The 18,288-nt window shown below is 50.2% G+C and overlaps 1 protein-coding gene across 1 annotated transcript in view; it reads right to left on the reverse strand.

The window, feature by feature from the left end:
* Positions 1-4,834: 4,834 nt before the first annotated feature.
* LOC120905568 (microtubule-associated protein futsch-like) overlaps positions 4,835-18,288 on the reverse strand; it is a 47,660-nt gene continuing 34,206 nt past the window's right edge. Inside the window, exons 8-14 of the mRNA XM_040316490.1 lie at positions 13,303-17,408; positions 12,299-12,641; positions 10,626-10,709; positions 10,453-10,558; positions 8,839-8,989; positions 6,815-6,966; positions 4,835-6,740 (exon numbers count right to left, since the gene is read on the reverse strand). Of these exons, the coding sequence (XP_040172424.1) occupies positions 6,617-6,740; positions 6,815-6,966; positions 8,839-8,989; positions 10,453-10,558; positions 10,626-10,709; positions 12,299-12,641; positions 13,303-17,408 (5,066 nt within the window). The 3' untranslated portion in view covers positions 4,835-6,616. The remainder of the gene's footprint in view (positions 6,741-6,814; positions 6,967-8,838; positions 8,990-10,452; positions 10,559-10,625; positions 10,710-12,298; positions 12,642-13,302; positions 17,409-18,288) is intronic.

Genomic DNA, 18,288 nt, shown 5'->3' on the forward strand with positions numbered 1-18,288 from the left:
GCTCACATACTAATAGTTTTTCCGGCGTCAGACCGCGCGAAATATCGTCAGCTGGATTATCGATGCCAGGAACATGTTTCCAGCACTGTATGTTAGGTGTCTGTTGTATTTTAGCGACCCTATTCGCTACGAATGGTTTCCATCGGTTGGGGGCAGAGTTTAGCCAGTGGAGTACCGTCATAGAGTCCGTCCAGCAGATAGTAGTAGCAGAAATTTTTAGTGATTATTGCACCTTCTGATGAAGGACTGTTGCCAATCGTGCTGCACACAATTCCAATCGAGCGATCGAAAGTGAATTAGATAAAGCTACCACCTTTGATTTGACCGTTAGCAATCGAACACTGACTCCCTTTATGCTTTCAGCACGAATATAGCAACAAGCACCATATGCTAATTGTGAAGCGTCTGCGAATATATGTATTTGCACGTTTGTAGCTGTGCATTGGGAAATATAACGTGGAATGCGTATATCACGGAGTGATCCCAAGGTTGAATGAAATTTTAACCATTCACGTTGTAGGGGCGATGGTAGCTCGCTATCCCAGTCAAATGACTTTCCATCCTTCTTTAGCGCCCATAGTTGTTGCATAAACATTTTCGCCATGATGATCGTAGGCCCAAGCAAGCCGAGAGGGTCGAAAACTTTAGCAATATAGGATAAAACTAGCCTTTTGGTAATTATGGTTGTGATAGGAGGCATATCAATACGGAACCGAAACGTGTCTGCTGTTGGTTCCCAAACGATTCCAAGTGTGGATACATGGTTTGATTCTTGCCACTCATGCGTTGGTTGGATTGCTATGTCTTCGGCAGGAATGTTTACTAGTGCTTCTGACCGATTCGATGCCCATTTTTTTAGTGAGAATCCTGCTGATTCCAACATTTGTGAAATTTGTGTGCGCATTTCAATGGCTTCGTTCATGTCGTTTGATCCCGTTAACAAATCATCCACATAAAAATCATTTAACGCAGCGTTTATAGCTTGTGGGTATGTGTCGCTGTTATCGATAGCAACCTGCCGTAGAGTTCTAGTTGCCAAAAATGGAGCAGATGCTGTACCGTACGTGACTGTTTGTAGCTCGAAGGTGGATATTTCGTCTGTAGGGCTCTCTCTGTATCGGATACGTAGCAGGTTTCTATCGTCAGGGTGATGTAGAATCTGACGGTACATTTTCTCCACGTCAGCAGTCAGGGCGATGGCATGCAAACGGAACCGAAGAATGATGGAGAAAAGATCGTCCTGAACGACTGGACCGACCAACAGCTTGTCATTCAACGAATAGCCACTGGACGTCTTGCACGACGCGTCAAAAACAACCCGAACCTTCGTTGTTGTGCTCGACTCTTTTACCACGGCATGATGAGGAAGGTAATAATGTTGAGTCGAATCGTCTACCGGACCAGTAAGCCTCTTCATGTGACCCAAATGTTCGTATTGCCGCATGAATTTTACATATTCGTCTCTCATTGTAGGATTATTCACCAAACGGCGTTCCATACAACGGAGTCTACGATCGGCTGTTGCTTTAGATTCCCCTAAAACGACATTTGGATTAGGATTAAAAGGGAAACTAACAACATACCTTCCCGCTGAATTGCGAACGGTTGTCGATGAGTAGTGTTTTTCGCAGGCATCCTCTTCGACCGATAGCACAGGATCCTCGGTCCGATAGCACAGGATATGGTTTCGCTTTCCCAAAAGCGCTGCATAATTTCCTCCAAGGGGATGTCGTGTGTTGCGAGATGGCACACCCGCGGGCCAGTTGATGAGTGCTGTGTGTTGCCGGATACCACCCAGCCGAAGTGCGTCTCCACCAGCCACGGTTTGCCTCTGCCAATAGAGCGCTTGCGACCGGTGTGAAGCTCCCAGAAAGTATCGCCTCCGATGACGATGTCGATATGCCCAGGCAAATTAAAGTTGGTGTCAGCTAATGCCACGTCCGGCATTTTCCACGATGAGATGTCCGTAGGTGAAGTGGGAATGTGAGCTGATGGCGTTTCCAACACCAGAAAAGCCATCTCCGTAGCAAAGGATTGAGTTTTCGACTGCACCGTTGCGACGATCGAACCCTTCACTTGCTGTACTGCATTTCCAATGCCCGATACAGCGACGTTAACCTTGTTGCGACTAGTCAACAATTTCCGAGCGAATTCATCGGATATGAAATTCGACATGGAACCGGAGTCGAGTAAGGCCCTTGCCTCGAAGAGATTGCCGTAATCGTCCTTGACCTGGACGTTTGCTGTTTCCAAAAACACTTTGTCGTCGTCGGAATGTGCTGCCATTGTGACCGTTCTAGGTGGCGTGTGATGCAGGAGAGTGTGATGGCGTTCACGACACGTACGACACGAATAGTCAGATTTGCACGCTCTGACTTGATGTGTGCTGCTTAGACAGTTCCAGCACAACCGCTTCGATGAGACGACGTCCCGGCGGTGCTGAACCTCCTTGCCGATAAAAACTGGACAGCTGCGTAATGGGTGAGCTTCTGCGCACTCTAATGGACACTTGGGCTGCTGAATCGAACCAGATGAAACAGCAGGAGTAGGGCACGATGCAGCTGCATTTGCGACGAACCTCCGTTGCACTGCGTGACGATGAATGCCGGCCACCTTAGTTCCACTAGCGCTCTGCTCACTCACAAAATTGTTGGTCGATTTGAGGATCTGGATTCGATCTTGCACGAACGCAATTACATCTTTGTATGCATCCTTGGTGAAGTGTACGGAGTGTTTTTCCCAAGCCAATAGCGTTTCACGATCCAGTTTCATAAGCAGCATGTTCGATAGTGGTGTGTCCCATGAATCAACCGGTTCCTTGAGCTTTACCAGTCCGTTGACGAAACGGGTGAATTCATCCACCAAGTGGGTTAGCTTATCCACGCACACCGATTGCACTCCGGGAAGATAGTGCAATTTACGATAATACTCACGTATTAGCAGACGAGAATTATCGTACCGTTTTAAAAGTGCTGCCCACGTCACTGAATAATTGTCTGCCGTTAGAGGTGTGTGTTCGAAGGGAAATGCTGCATCCCCCTTGAGCGAAGAAAGCAGGTATTGCAGTTTGGCGATAGACGGTAGCTCGGCAGAAGCGTCGATCATGGCTATAAACCGATCACGGAACGAGAGCCATTTTGTGTGGTCTCCATCGAACGTTGGCAGCTCAATTTTTGGCAGGCGTAGGTTTGGCGCGTGAGGTCGACCAAACGCAAGCGTAGATGATGCCAAACCTGTCGTCTCGTTAAGGGAACCTTCTTCCTTCGGTTGATGCTCTCGAAGAAAAGATTTCAGCTTGCGGCAGCGTTCCTCGATGTCGATCCTTTCCATGATGCAAGCTTCGATCATTGTGTCACTGTCGTCGAGCTCTTCCAGTTTGGAAACCGCGGCGAAGAACCCTTCTTTATGCTTCTCCAAATCCTCTAACGCCTCTGGAATCTGCTTGGCATCATCGGTAGAGTATTCTGCCTGGAACCGTTCCAGCGACTTTATATTTTCCACGGCGATCCTCTTCTTCAGCTGCACTGGCTTGATTTTCTTTTCCATTTTTTCCATTTTCCGGAACTCAGATATCACACACAAATACGATGGCGCGAAATTCGAATGATGGCGCGAAAACGACCGTTGCCCTTGATGCGGGGCGAAATGCGATGGCGGGAATGTCACGTAATGACTTGCACTCTTGAAGCCGTAAAAACCGTTGTTCTCTCTTGATGCGGAATGAACGAATTTACACTCACTAAATCACGTATCCGGCTCGAAGGACCAAAAATGTGAAATATATTCACTAAAGTACTGGACTGTGATATTAACTTGTGTAAATTTGATGAGAATGAAAAGAGTGCACCTTAATCGTCGGTCTGTTTGCAACTGTATATTCGTTTGTCCCATAGTTCATATTTGAAATATTAATATTAACCCAAAATCCAACACTATGCTTAGATGTGTCTGGGATGCATTCTGGAATCTGCTGAGAGTGTCGATGTTGACTAACGACTGCATCGGCGACTCCCGCCGTTGTTCCCGCGTGCGGGTATCTCATTACCAGCCTCTAACATATCAAACTCTAACAATTAAGGTTTGCAGTCCTTAGAGAGACGTAGGGAGGTAGCACAAGCAGTTTTTGGAGCAAAATTAACAAAAGGCGAAATTGATGCTCCCGAGCTTCTTCTTAAGATGAATTTGTACGCCACTGACCACGCACTACGTCCTCGGAATTTTCTGATCAAAATAGACCGGGCCCGTACTTACAGAGGAGCTCATGATCCAATTATTTCAATGTGTAAAGCTTTTAATAAGTTCTACTGCTTTTTTGACTTCAATATTACCGTTGCCACGTTTAAATGTTCATGTCTGTATTATGCTCACCGTTCAGCTTTGCATCTGACGCTCAGTGATTCTCTTGAGAACGAATCAGGTAGTAACGAGCGAACGAGAACTGCTACGCCGCTTATCGCCATTAAACAAAAGAGTGATAACAATAGCACGAGAAACTGTCGCTCTCATCGCTCTCTTGCCATGCGCTACGTGCTCACTCAAAAACTGTGACGTCAGACCGGCGGTCAAAGTGTTAAGTATTATTTAATTTTTAATATTGCAAAGGCCCCTGCGCGCGCCACGCAATTATCTTCAATAAATAAATAAATAAATAAATAGATAGTGATTATTCTTTAGTTAATCTCCAAATAGTTAGCAAGTAGTAATAAAAATTGTAGAAACAAAAGAAATGTTACGACTTCTTGGGTGCCAAAAATATTAACTGGTACTTACCGTTGAAAAGGCCTTACACAGTACAGCAGAGTCCAAAAACACACAAACGCTGACGCGTGGTTGATAAGTTTAATAAAATTAGTTTTCATTTATTTTCCATTGTAGTGTCAACATGTTTGAACGTTTGACAGCGCTTAGTTAAAATGTAAAAAAAGCCACAGACACAGTTGAAGCACGTGAAGAAACTAGTTGAACGTATGTGATACGCAGCGAAAGCATTATGTTCAAAGTAATATCATCTCAGTACTACATATCGCTCTTCATCGGTCTTCTATCCCGTTCTCTCGATCTCAATATTTTGCGATATAAAAACCAAAACCAGGATACGATGGTTGCTTTCCATTTCTTGACCCCTTCGTTATCTCAACAATATTTGCAGTGTCACTATTTCCCGTTTCTGTTTTTCATCATCAATCAGGATTTATCCTTACTCGCAATATTCTTCACTTGTGTATCTTACAATTTAATTTCCTGTTCCACTTGATCCAGGTTTACAATGGGCAAGAAGCAGTACAATAAACGCTGAGAATGAGAAAGAATCGTGCCTCCCGAAGAAAAGACTCCCGTTTCAGAGAGGGGATCAACTAGGAGGACACGGTAGCTGTAACAAGGAAGCGTGTTTAAGGCATGTATTTAACGATAACGATGATTTCATCGAACAAACGCGTTTGACTCTTAATAAGTGGTTCTTCAAAAAAAAGTTTAATATATGCATACTAACATTAATCATGAGAGCATAATAAGGATAAACACGAAAAAACAAATATATATATATCATCTTTTTGTAAGAATAAATACACAAAAACACATTCCTCTCTTATCGACCAATCCTAACTTCTTTCGTCTCGCTTCTGTGTTTTACATAGTTTTACCTTTTGTTCATAGAACTCGCTCTCAAAGTTTTCAGTTTTTTATTTTTTTTTTTTGTTGCTGGGACTAGAGCGAATGAACAACCTAATTGATATCTTTATTAGAGGCGCTGCCCTGTCTCGCCATTGCCGACTAACCTGCGCTAGTACGTCCGACTCGCTGTGTCAATCTTCGATCGAAATAAACATCTCTGTCCAGATTCACGAACTCGGACGCAAATATACGTGCGTGGGGCAAAATTTAAGCAAAAGCGAAAACGAACCCAATCACCCTGCGATACAACCTCTTTTAGAGAGTAAAATATGTGTTTTGTGTGATTATGTCAAGTAGCAATAAGAAACTTCTAACCGTGGATTCAGATGGAATCTTCACTCTTTTAATGGATCGGTGTGTGTCTATATGTGTGTCTGATTCGGTTTAACTTCGACGAACGGAAGCAAAAGAATCGACCTCTGTTCAGGGCCGCAACACAAAACAATTAGCTACGAAATGATGGGAAACGTTCGACATTTTCCCTTCCAAGCGAAAGATACGGGGTGCGGGAGTCTCCACTTCGGGTTTTTCTTTTCATGACCACCCGCAGAATCCTCCCAGTGTATTAAAAGGGGGTTGTGTTGGGCAAGTAGAAGGATGGAAATGTGCGCACATTTTGCGTGTTGTTGTTTTTTAAAGTAACGGACAAATTAAAAACAAATTCCGGAAATAAATCCCGGACAGCCTAATGCGCCAAAGCAAACGTTGTGAAACAAAAACAGTAAACAAAATAAACAGATTTAAATAAATAAGAGCAGGAGAAAAAAAAAAAAAACAAAACCTTTAACAATCACAACCACTTTCCGTTTGACGCCCGTGTTGACCGTGTCGCATTAGGCTGCGGTATATTTTTTAAGTAATATCTTTTTCATGTGCAATATGCTCCGCTTAATCAGCATCCTTTTAGTCTGAGAGTGTGCTTGTGTGTGTTTGTATGTTCGCTTTAGATTTCGTTTTTGAAACGTCGATAAATGGACTGCACGTAAGTGAAGACACATTTCCAGTCAGGCTTTCGCATGGCAACCATATCATCCACATCCAGTAGGGGCGCGATCCCGGCTTTTTCACTGAAGGTAAGGAAAATGAGGACAGAGGTCAGTCAGAAAATCGGTTAGAAGTTGGAGGAGCGTTCATTACTTACTCAGCCACTCGGAAGGCGAGGGTGAAATTATGGCGACGCTGCTGTGGTGTTAGTTTGCTAAAATCAAAAGCATCCGGCAGGAAATGGTGAATCAGCGCACAGAATGCCATTCCATCTGACCAGCTGGTGGAGAAGTTTTCTATTTTAACGTTCTGGGATGTCGAAGGATCGATGACGATGGTCGGGCGGCAGGAGGAAGGGCAAAATAAACACATGGAATAGAGTGTGAATGGTAAACAGTTAGAACACATTTTCAGGGGTAATGAGGCGAGTATCGGTGCGGCGCACAGTACCCGATATCAATCGCTCAACACTGGCTGGAAAAGGGAAAATGGGATTAGCGAATGGGGTGGCGATGGGAGCAGGTGCTTGGAATCGTTCGACTTTCACCGACATGCTGGTTGTTAGTAGTAGTAAGGTTGCATTAACACTAAACATAAAAAACTTAAACTTAAAAAAAACATCCAATACAAACACATGTCTAAATTACGGTTCTACACCAACACACCCAGCTCTATCACCATTTGCAGACTAATTTAGCTGTTAGTATTAATTTTCAAAATTCACACCACCACACGAAATGTGATGCTCACAATATGCACACACAAGAAGCAAGCGAGGATAATTGTTAAGCTCAGCGAAACGCGGTCAAGATTGCCTATCGAGATGCTGCTCCAAACGGGTATCGCAGTCCAGTCGTTAGCACGCTAGCTCAGACCGTGGTTCGAACTAGACCTATAGCGGAAGGAGACTGACTTTTATCCGGTTACAACAATTAAGCAAGGCTGTGTAATAAGGGTCAGCGTGATCACGTCCGTGGTTCCTTGGGACAATACAAATAAGAAAAAATATGTGTAATAATTTGCGCACCAGAAATGTACCTTTATGCTGTCCCACTGTTGTGAATTTATTTATATTTCCTCTAATGTGTGGGAGGACAAAAATGGAAGAACTGTTCAATCAGAAAAATAAATATGAGTTTATTTCTACAGCATATTGTTGCCGAAGTAAATGTTCATGTACTTTATGGAACGTTCTCTTAGCAAATAGTATTATTTTTAAAGTTAAAAGTATCGAATTTGTTGGCGCAATTTTTCAATACTTTTCATGCTCAAACTCAACGTCGACGACTTAAAAGCTATTCCAGGGTGTTTCGCGCACTTCTTTCTATCCACCGTGTTAAATGTGTTCCGCTTGCTTAAATTTGTTCGGTGCCCTGATGATGATGCCTTATAAATAGCACGCCAAATGGTACGATCGGTAACAACTTCTTCCATAAACTTATCCAACAACGGACAACGGACGCTTGGAGCGTTGCATTCACCTGTCTGCGGCTTGTGCAACTGTTTTGTGACCCTTTGCTCGCGCGATAAACATTTACAATAAGCCATTTGCAAATCATGTGACAGGGGAGTACAAGGTGGTGTACAGGGAAAAGAGCGGAACATAACAGCGGGTAGTGAGAGTATGCTTTCGCTTTGCAATCTTTTCCACCCCTAATCGGTAGTGCGTATTTGGTGGCACCCTCTGTACATGCGATGGTGTGGTTGGAAAACGGTAGCGAAAGAAAGAAGAAAGCAGACATTAGCAAACGACACAAAACATTCACAAAGACTACTACGAGACAGTTTGCCTAGCCATGCGCTGTCGCCAGCTGCAGCGCAATAATGCAGGCTGTGCGCTTCAATCCTTCAGCGGACAAGCCGGGACCAAAACAATATAAAACAAAACAAAATTACACCAAACAAAATAAATCAGTTACAGCAGTTAACTCGAACGCCACCTGGAATTCGTACGTCGGGTACGTCGCAAGGAGGAAAAATAGGAGCCACACACGACAAAACAAACACCGAGGCACAAGTCCGGTCAAACGAGAGAAGAAGAAGCTTGGCAGGGGGGAGGGGGGGGGCCAGGATAGGCAGCGGGCAAAACGGCAGAACGGGAATGGTTGGGGTCGGTCGGAATGGAGCATGGGAATATGGGAATGTGGGGGAGTAGAGAGCTAGCAAAAAAGGGTGCTGTACCTCGTATTCCTTCGTCTTCATCTGGCACCACTGCAACAGTTGATCCTTAACAGTTGCGGCGCGACGATTCAATGCGGGATCGGTAAACTTAAACATCGGACCACCCATCGCGCCGGACGGAGTCGTCGGAGTGGACGGTGTCTTAGGGGAGCTATAGACGGGGAGCGTGTGCAGCAAGAAGAAGAAGAATAAGAAGAAGAAAAAACGAAAACACCCAGCCAGACACGGTGTGTGTGTGTGTGTGTTCGTGTATGATCAGAGTGTCATAGACAACAAGAAAAACAAATACCATGGTGTCTTCATGGCCGCATGTAGTCGAGAATGGGATAACTCGAAACGGGAAAGGACGAGATTGGGTAACAAGCGGGTAAAGATTGGGACGTCAGGTTGTAAGAATGTTATATATAGCCAAAAAATGGAAATGTTGGACTATTTTGATGGGAAATTTTGAAAACGGAAATTCAAAATCGACGCCTTTGGGCGCTGGAGGACAAAAGACAGAGACGCTGTCTTAGCCTAGCATGGATCTAAAGGAGGGCAGCTAGGGGCGCATGGAAATACCAACAGCCATTGAGGGTGTCGTGATGGAATGGCTTTTTCCTCTGCAATTGCATTCAGAAGATCTTCTTCCAAAATAGATAGCCTGAGCGATGATGACACATCCTTAGCAGGTATCAAATACATGGAAAGAAATATTTGCCCTGCTTGTTTGGGGTTTGATTCTTCAGTTTGATTTCGATTGATGGCGTTGATGAGATATTACATGAGTAAATGAGTAAATGGGAGGAGGTTAGAGATAAGTCTGCGATTGTTTTAGGGGAAAATTCACTCAGGATATGGTTATATGAAAAAAACCCGGATTAATTACGAAGCTCTTTTGAGAAGTGTAATGGTTACGTGGTTAGGACTTACGATACTATCGCGCTACTCTACTATTTTCAGACTGCACTAAAGGCACTTGTGGTCTACTTTCTAATCATATCTTAGAGATTGTACGGCTTAACGTTCTACACTCCTCGGTCTACAACCGAGTACGGGTTTCAGGCTGCTATCCCAAGAATTACCCAACATGCCTGTTAACGTGTGCGTCGGTTAGGATGGTACAGTTCTTTCTGTTCCCGAAGTTGTAAGACATTCGGCGTAAATTTCGTTAATGCCACGGTCGTAAAATGATTAGCGCAAAGTTGTTTAATACTACCGACCGAGGTTTTTTTTTTTAAAGAGATGAGAAATGAAAGAATACGATTAGGATGTTACTACTACATGAGATTGTGTAAATGGGAGCTTTCTAGACTGTACGGGGATGCAATTGAAATCTGAGCACGGATAGAACGTTCGAAAACAACGTACGTTTGACATGCTTTCTGCACTCCTTGTGACGTGTTGTCGCAGAGAGTGCATAGAGGAAGTAAGCATGCCAACTGTATCAAATCAAGAGTAAGAACCCTTTATCATCATGCTCAGCCTTCCACTGTATTCCCTAGCCCTAACTGTCATTGTCATAAATAATCTTTTCCGCATGTGGGATGGAAGGTCATTATAATAACAAAATATGTAGCGACGGTCTTTTCGACAGCCGGTATTTTACCGGTAGCTGTTATCGTGCTAACTTACTTAGGAGGTGATTGCGATGAGAGCGAGTTTTGCTTGTCGAGCTGCCGGAACTTGGCGAAAGGTGACATCGGCTTGGGAGCACTCGAGGCAACGGTCTTGGTTGTAACTGCAACGAAACACGCTAGAGATCAGTACGCCGGTACGGCCAAACGTTGAACGATGCGGTCACGTACCTGTAGTTCTGGTGGTAACGGCGGCAGAACCATCCTGCGATTCCATTTTCGTGTTAGCGATAGTGCGCGTGGTAGTTTGCTGCACTGCTTAGCGTAGCGTTGGATGAGTTTAGGGGATGAAAAGAGAACGCATAGAGAAGAGTACGTAAGGAATTAAAGATCGATTAAAACAACGTGTGTATGGCTAGTCCGTAGCTAGCCCGTAGTTAGTATGCCTGCTAGTTTTCAAATCTGAGAAGGAAGGAGAACAATCATGGTAGGTACTACACAAGATCAAGCACATCCATTATATCGCATCTTGCGTACACATACACTACACAACCGGGGAACATGTTTGGAATGCAATAGCACTAAGTACAACGATGCACCTAATAAGCACAGCAAAACGTAACACTAGTTAGCGACACAGTAAAACAGCAGCTGGACGTGATCAGCTTTGTGCGAAACACCAGCACACCGGTACACGGAACATACAGCCCCAGCTTACAGGGTTTCTCAGCGGATCCTGATCGCTTTTGTACACCGTTTTGGGCATCTTACGGAGTGATGTTCGCATCTCTGACAATACCAATGGCAGAGTGTATCACCTATTTCTACCAACAAATCAGGAGAAAGTATGTCATCCTGTCATCGGATGAGCGAAGAAACCCTGTAAGATGCCGTGCAACAGTGCCTAACGACAACCTGAAAGACCAACGGGCCTACACATTCTCACAGAGAGGCTACTACAGCACACTAGGAACAAGCACGCGCAAACACACATACTAGCAAACAGCCAAGGACAATACAGGCAGGAGATGAATGGAGGATGGATCGATGAGACAGCTTGCAACAGCCAACAAATGCCACACAATGCCAGCGCACAGCGAATGGAGATGGAGGATTTCATTTCAACGGCGGTTTGTGCGGTTAGTAATGGAACAGATGAACGGAACCTGTACGGTGTGATAGCCGACCGATGGTCGCTGCATAATTTGGAGAATTTTGATAAAGAACTTTTTCCTGTTTTATACATCTATCCAATGGGAACCAATTGGATTGGTTTGCGTCACAAGCTTGGTACGCTTGGAACGATCATCACACGTCCACGTCCTGCAGATACTGTTCCACAGGTTATGAAGGGACAACGAGGGGAGCGCTTTTTCAGAAGCAGCAGATGTGGCGTACGAGACGAGCACATACCACATACACAGAGGCCACAGTCTGCTGGCAGGCCGTTGACGCCGGGACAAAAAAACAAAACCATCCCTGCCAGGTGCGGCACACAAAAGCACGAGCCTTTCTTTCTGTTTGTTACACATCTATACAGCGTTACATGTTGCTCGGCGCCAGGTAGTACACGCAGCAGTACAAACACAGGGTGCAGTTATTAGAGTGTAGGTGATTCAGGACACTTGGGCTGCGGCGAGGACTCTGCTGGGGAGCCTCTTTGCCGAGCACCAATTAGCGGAGTGTGTTTAAAACGTCAACCCGCTTTGAGGTGAATGAGCAACGGGTCAAAAAGATGGCGTGAAATAGAAAGGGAACAATAGTCAGAATGAGATCATTAGAGAAAAACAATTAAATAAAAAAAAACAATAACAAAAAAGGGTAAAACAAAACCACAAACACGCAAAGAAAGAAAGGAAAAAACAAACGAAAAAACGACAGAAAAAATGGCATCGAAAACTCACTGAGTGGGGGTGGGGGAAGAGGGTGTAATATTGCACTGGTATATGTGAAAGAGGGCGAGCGAGCGAGAGAGATACGTAAGGTGCACGGTACATTCGTTCGAGGTGGAAGTAGTGGTGTTGTTTCAATGTTGCGGTTGCGTGTTTTGTTGTTGTTGTTGTTCAACGGTTGCTGCATCATCCTGCTGGAACTGCACGCACACATCTCGATGGCAAAGGTTGACTTAGCGAGACGACAGGACGATGGTCTTTGGAAGTTTTCCCAAACGAGCTTGGGGCTAGTTCGCGAGGTACGTAGTGGTGGCAGCAGGTCGCTATCTATCTCTACATCTATCTCTATATATCTCTCTATAAGGGATACGAGACACGGGCGGTATCACGACTAGTGAATTCAACAAATGCTCTAGCGTTCAGTGAGACGTAGTTGACGTGGACCTTCGCAAAAGGACCCAACGCGGAGCGTCCTACACGAGCGAGAGCTCCAAATGCTACCCAGAGATTCGGTCGTGTCTGTTGCAATGTACGGCTGTCACGTTCGGGGTTGTCCCGTTGCGTTCGGAACCGCATCGTTCCTGTTCGATCCGATCCGATCCGATCCGATCCGAGTATCTTCTTAGAGAAGTATCCACTATATCACTACGCACAGCACGATGACGACGACGTTTGACAGCGTCTAAAGGGGTATGTCGTTGGCGTGCAACATGGTCGCATCGGCCAAACACGAGGCCACAGCCCTGGCATCTACACTTGGGTTTGCTTTTTCGTTCTAAAACTATTTGTTGACCGTGCGGCCTCCACATCGCCACATCAAAGGTCTCCTTACTAATACTCGCAGCGCGCGTGTGTGTGTGTGTGTTCTTCGTATGCGGAAGTGTTTGTGGAATGCTTAATCAGTGCCAGTGCCCGCAACAATAACAACATTAACACACACACACGCACCCACACAAACACATTCGGTTTGTTTGCGTCCAATCTTCAACGCACTTGAGGCTCGTCAAGGCTTAAACGGCGAACGATTGGTTCATCAGCTCCTCGAACGCGTCCTCCACGTTGTTCTCGTCGAGCAGGGCCAAGCTGCCGAGCGGTATGTGGGGCATGGTGCGACTTCTCAGCAGTCCACCGCCAATCGGCTGATAGTGGACGGGCTCGTCCCGATAGCTCGGGCGCTGCGGTGGCGCCACGTGCGCCACGTACCCGGGCCGCTGAACCGTCGGCTGGCCGCCAGTGTAGTAGCCCATGCTGTGGCCCGCCGCGTACGAAACAGGCCGCACTGCGCTGGGCGGCCCCCCCATGGCTGACTTGTCGCGCATCACCAGGTTGTGGTTGGAGGCGGCGCGGGTCATCGCGTAGCCCGCCGCAGGGCCGGCGAGCTGCTGCCCGCTGAAGTACGTCTCGACCGTGCGCTGCTTCTCTGCGCTGATCGGGCGGGACTGCTGGTGCACCGGGACGGCCAGCGAGTGGCTCGATTTGGTGCGTGCCAGCAGCTGGTCACCGCCGGCCGCGTTGACCCGCTGCACGTTGTTGTAGATCGCGTACGGCGAGACCGGCTGTACCGGCGTGGGATGCGTGATTTCGAGCTGCGGCGGTTGGCGCGCCGGCTGCTGCCGCGCCCGGGGCGGCGTTGGGCTTTTGTCCTTGATCTTTTTCAGCGACGACTGCAAGCTTTGGGCGATGAGCGAACCGCGGCCGGTCGGATCGTAGCCACCGTTCAGGTGGGTGGGTCGCTGGGCGGCCGTGTACGTCGCCTGCTGGCCCTGGGGCGCCTGCATCACCTTCGAGACAGCGCGCATCTCCTGCGAATCGGTCGACTCCAGGTCGTCAAACTCCTCGTCCTCGTCCTCTTCCGCGTTGGCGGACGAGTGGGGCGAGGAGTGCTGATCCGTTGCCGTGACGGAGAGGTAGCTGATTTGCTGCTGCTGCTGCTGCTGCGCCGGCGGCTGGCTAGAGGGCGCTGCTGTCGGGCTAAACACGGAGTTGGTGCTGGTCAGTACGAGCGGCGCGTTCTCCGGATTGGTCAGCGAGTCGCTACGGTTCAGCGTGAAGGTCGAGACGGACGCCGGCTGCGTGTAGTCGGTGTAGGTGAATGTGCCGTGCTGGCCCACCCCGGACACGTCCGGCAGGGAGGCCCGCTTCTCGTACGGCGCCTGGAAGTGCTGGTACGGGGCGGGCTTTTCCGCGTACTTGAGCGAGCCGTGGTAGGCGAGCGGTTGCTGCGCCGGCAGCGCCGGCTTGTTGTGCCCGAACGAGTTCGCGGTGAACTTGGTCGCGGCAATGCTGGCGACGCGGCTCCCGGCCGGCCCGGCCACCTCGCTGGACCGCTTGCCGACCCAGGGGGCGGGCGGGGCCGGCTCGCCCGTGCCCGCCGCACCGTCCGGGCGCGGCTTGTAGTTGAGCACGTGGTGCGTGGGCGTGCGCTCGAGCTTCGGCAGCGGCACGTACGGCGTCTCCTGGTAGCCCTGGGCGGCGAGCGACCGCACCAGCCCAAGCTGCACGTGCATCGGTTCCGGCTTCACCTCGGGCGTCTCCTTGAACCCGGTCGCCACGATTTGCTTCACCAGCCCGGTGGCGGTGGCGGAGATGCGCGCCGGTATCGGCTTCACAATGTCCGGCTCGGCCTGGATCGGCTTGAACTCGAGGTTCGCCGGCGGCAGCTTGCGCGGGATCGGCTTGAACGCGGAGGCGGGCGCGTGCGAGAACTGATTGACCGTGGTGCCGGCACTGGCAGCGACCGCCTTCGGCAGCACCAGCTTCCCTTCCACGACGGTGTTGCTGCTGGGCGACGGACCCGCACTGGCCGCCTGCCCAGCCACCATTGGCCCTGCGTACTTGCCACCCAGCTGCGTGGGCACACTAGCCACCCTTGCCGTGCCGGGCTTCACGCCCGTTGTTTGGTTCGGCGTGACGGATTTGGCCTGCCGCCCACCGGCCCTCGGCGTCTCGTCGAACGAGCTGCTTTCCGCCTGCTTCCAGAAGCTCATCGCGGACGTTTTCGGCGCGGCGCCGTACTTCGGCGGCAGCTCGCCCCGATCGCGCCGCTCCGCCTGCTCAAAGTTGCTCTTCAGGTGGTCGAACTTGTGCGTCCAGTTGTTCGAGCCGTGGGCTTCGCGCAGCGGCTTGCTCCAGACCTGGCGCGACTGCTGGTTTTGCTTCTGCAGAAACGCCATAAACTTGAGATCGTTCTCGGTGCGCGGCTTAAAGTCGGGCACGTCGACGGGCGGCACTGTCGCCGGTCCCAGCTTGCCCGCCGCCCGCTGGTGAGCTTGCTGCGACCGCGCCGGTTCCCGCGCCGGGTCGGCCCGGCCATCCTCGCCGTCGTCCAGCTGGGCCGAGGGCAGCACCTTCGGCAGATCGATCGTGTTCGCCCGCTTCATGCGCAGCTTCTTGCTGGCGTACTTGTTCAGCGGGCGCCCGCTCGCATCGTCCTTGGGCGCGTCCGGCGTGCGGCACCCGTGCTGGAGGGGGTGGCGGCGCGCCACCGCCGGACTGCCGGCGGCCGGTTTCGTCTCGCGGCTCACTATTTTCTGCACCGTGTTGACCACGATCGAGCCCGGCCCGCTCGTCGGCTCGGCCGGCGTGATTTTGTTCCGCAGCACCATCTGTTCCGCCGTCTTGCCCGCTTCGTCCTGCGGTTTGCGGGCGGCCCCCCGGCGCGCCACATCCTCGTCCGAGCTGGAGCCGTCGTTGAAGGAGTACTTCTTTACCAGCGCCCGCTGGGCGACGGTTTGCGTGGGTTTTTTGAACGGCAGCTCCACCTGCTGCTGCTGCTGCTGCTGCTGCTGCTGCTTTGGAAGCCTTTCGGCCGGCTTGTGCTTGTGCAGATCGATCGGTTTGCTGCTCGGCGCATCGGGCCGATCGCTCGCCGTCCCGTGTCCGCCCGCGGCCGGCAGATCCTGATCAACGCTTACCGACTGGCGGAGCAGCAGCTTCTCTTTGGCCGGCTTGGTGCGCCCCTGTGGCAGCACCAGCTTGTCGAGCGCCGTCTGCCCGTTCTGCATCTCCTTCGGCACGAACTGGCTGGGCCGCTTCATGGCGAAGGCGGTCGCCGGCGTGGCGGTGGCCTGAACCGGTGCCGCAGCAGCTGCCCCATCCCCTGCCGGGGGCACGTCGGGTTCCGGCCGGCCCAGCACCGCACCGAGCGACTGCTGCTTCTGCAGGCTGTACGCCTTGTCCGGTGACGTCACGCACTGGTCCGCTTGGTGGCGGCTGTCCATCCTCACCATCTCCTCGATGAATCTTCTCGCGTCGGCAAGCTCCTCACGACTAACGCCCACCGTGTGCCGGTTGTTGCGGTTCGTCCGCCGCTTCGCAGCGAACCTTGAACTGCCGGCCCGGGCCCGGGCGGCTTGGCCCGCGTCCAACCCGGCAGTGCCGGCGTCGTGCGCGGTGCCATCGGGCGGTGCCGCTCGCGCTGCCTCCCACCGACCGTCGAGCGCACCGGCGAGCCGCAGGTCGGCAATCTTGTCCGGCTGCTGCAGATCCTGCTGCAGCCGGGCGATCAGGGCCAGCAGGGCGCGCCGCTGTTCCGCATCGATCTGCAGCACCTTCGGCGCCGGGCCGGCCGTGTCGGCCTGCAGGCTCTGCTGCAGCCGCTGCAATGCCGCTGCCACCTCACCCAGTATGGTAGGCAGCCCGCTGTCCACCACCCCGTTGGTGGTCGCCGCCGGGGCCGAGTGCGCGGTACCGATGTCGTGCAGCCCGGCCGCTGCCAGCAGCCGCAAGTCTTCGCCCGACTCCGTGCCCGAATCCTCGACCGGTGGCACCTTCACACTAGCACTACCGTAACCATTGCTACCACTACTACTACTACTACTGCTACCACCAGCACCCTCGCTACCACCACTAACACCGCTACCACTAGCGCCTACTACCGCGGCAGTACCCTTGTAGCCGAAGGCGGCCGCATTGTTAAGCAGCAGCCCCTGCAGCAAGGGCAGCAGCAGTGACTCACCCTGTGAAAGACCGTTGGCAGCGGCTGCCGTCGCTGCGGTTTGGCGGGCGGCCGCGCCACCACTGCCACCGCTAGCGGCCCCCATCGTCCCCGACGGCTGTTGCTGCTGCAGATGGCGCTCGCGCTGCAGATCGGCTGTCACGATGGCGACGATATCGGCGCACGCTGCATTGATGCGGAACGGATGCGGATGCGGTGGGAGTATTGGGTGAGGATTGGGGGAGCGGATGAGGGAGGGGGGGGTGGAGGGGAAGGGTAGGTGTTCGATCGTGAGTGGCAAATTCGAACGGTTGCACATGTTCGCGCACAAGGTTCAGTTTGCGACATTTGGTGGGAGGGAAGAGGAGAGAGAGAGAGAGAGAGCGAGAAATAGAGAAAAAGTAGAAGGACGGGATTATACAGTTTGATTTGAAACCGGCGGTATGTCACATTGCTCAAAAACGAGGGACGAGAGAGTTGATTTATCGGTCAGGGATGCAAAGAAAAACTCTCCGACCGGCGGGTGGATTGGTTCCGGAGTTGGTTGTTCCCAGTAGAAAATAAAAACACAGACATGTGGACGCAACACGGAGCACCGATCACACAGGGAGGACAACGGTTTTCAAGGAAGCGGATAAAGAGGGTAGAGGGTTGTGGGAGAGAAGAGAGCAATCAATCCGATTAGAACCGTTGATAAAAAATATTCGAGAGGACGTAATCCTAAAGACGTGTCAGCGTGACGATAGGCTGAGACACTCAGTGTGTTGTTTAATGTTGATTGTTTATGCGATTGTTTAATGTTGATAGACATGTTCACCAAGCTATATCCTCGAATGGCTTCTTAGCGTTTCGTTCATTCCTAATCATTTCGACAGAAAGGATTTAATGCCTAAAAGGCATATGGTAACGTTTGCCTGGCGTGGTGCGTGATTTGGTGTCGATGAAGACTCGGTAAATGAAATCACCTCAACGTTGTGTCCTAGAGCATAATTAATGAATAAATCAATAGATGAATTCATCCATGCAATTATTGGAACAACTTGCACGAAGATGAGCAAAACAACGA

This window comes from Anopheles arabiensis, chromosome X, assembly GCF_016920715.1.
Source record: "Anopheles arabiensis isolate DONGOLA chromosome X, AaraD3, whole genome shotgun sequence".
Classification (NCBI taxonomy): domain Eukaryota; kingdom Metazoa; phylum Arthropoda; class Insecta; order Diptera; family Culicidae; genus Anopheles; species Anopheles arabiensis.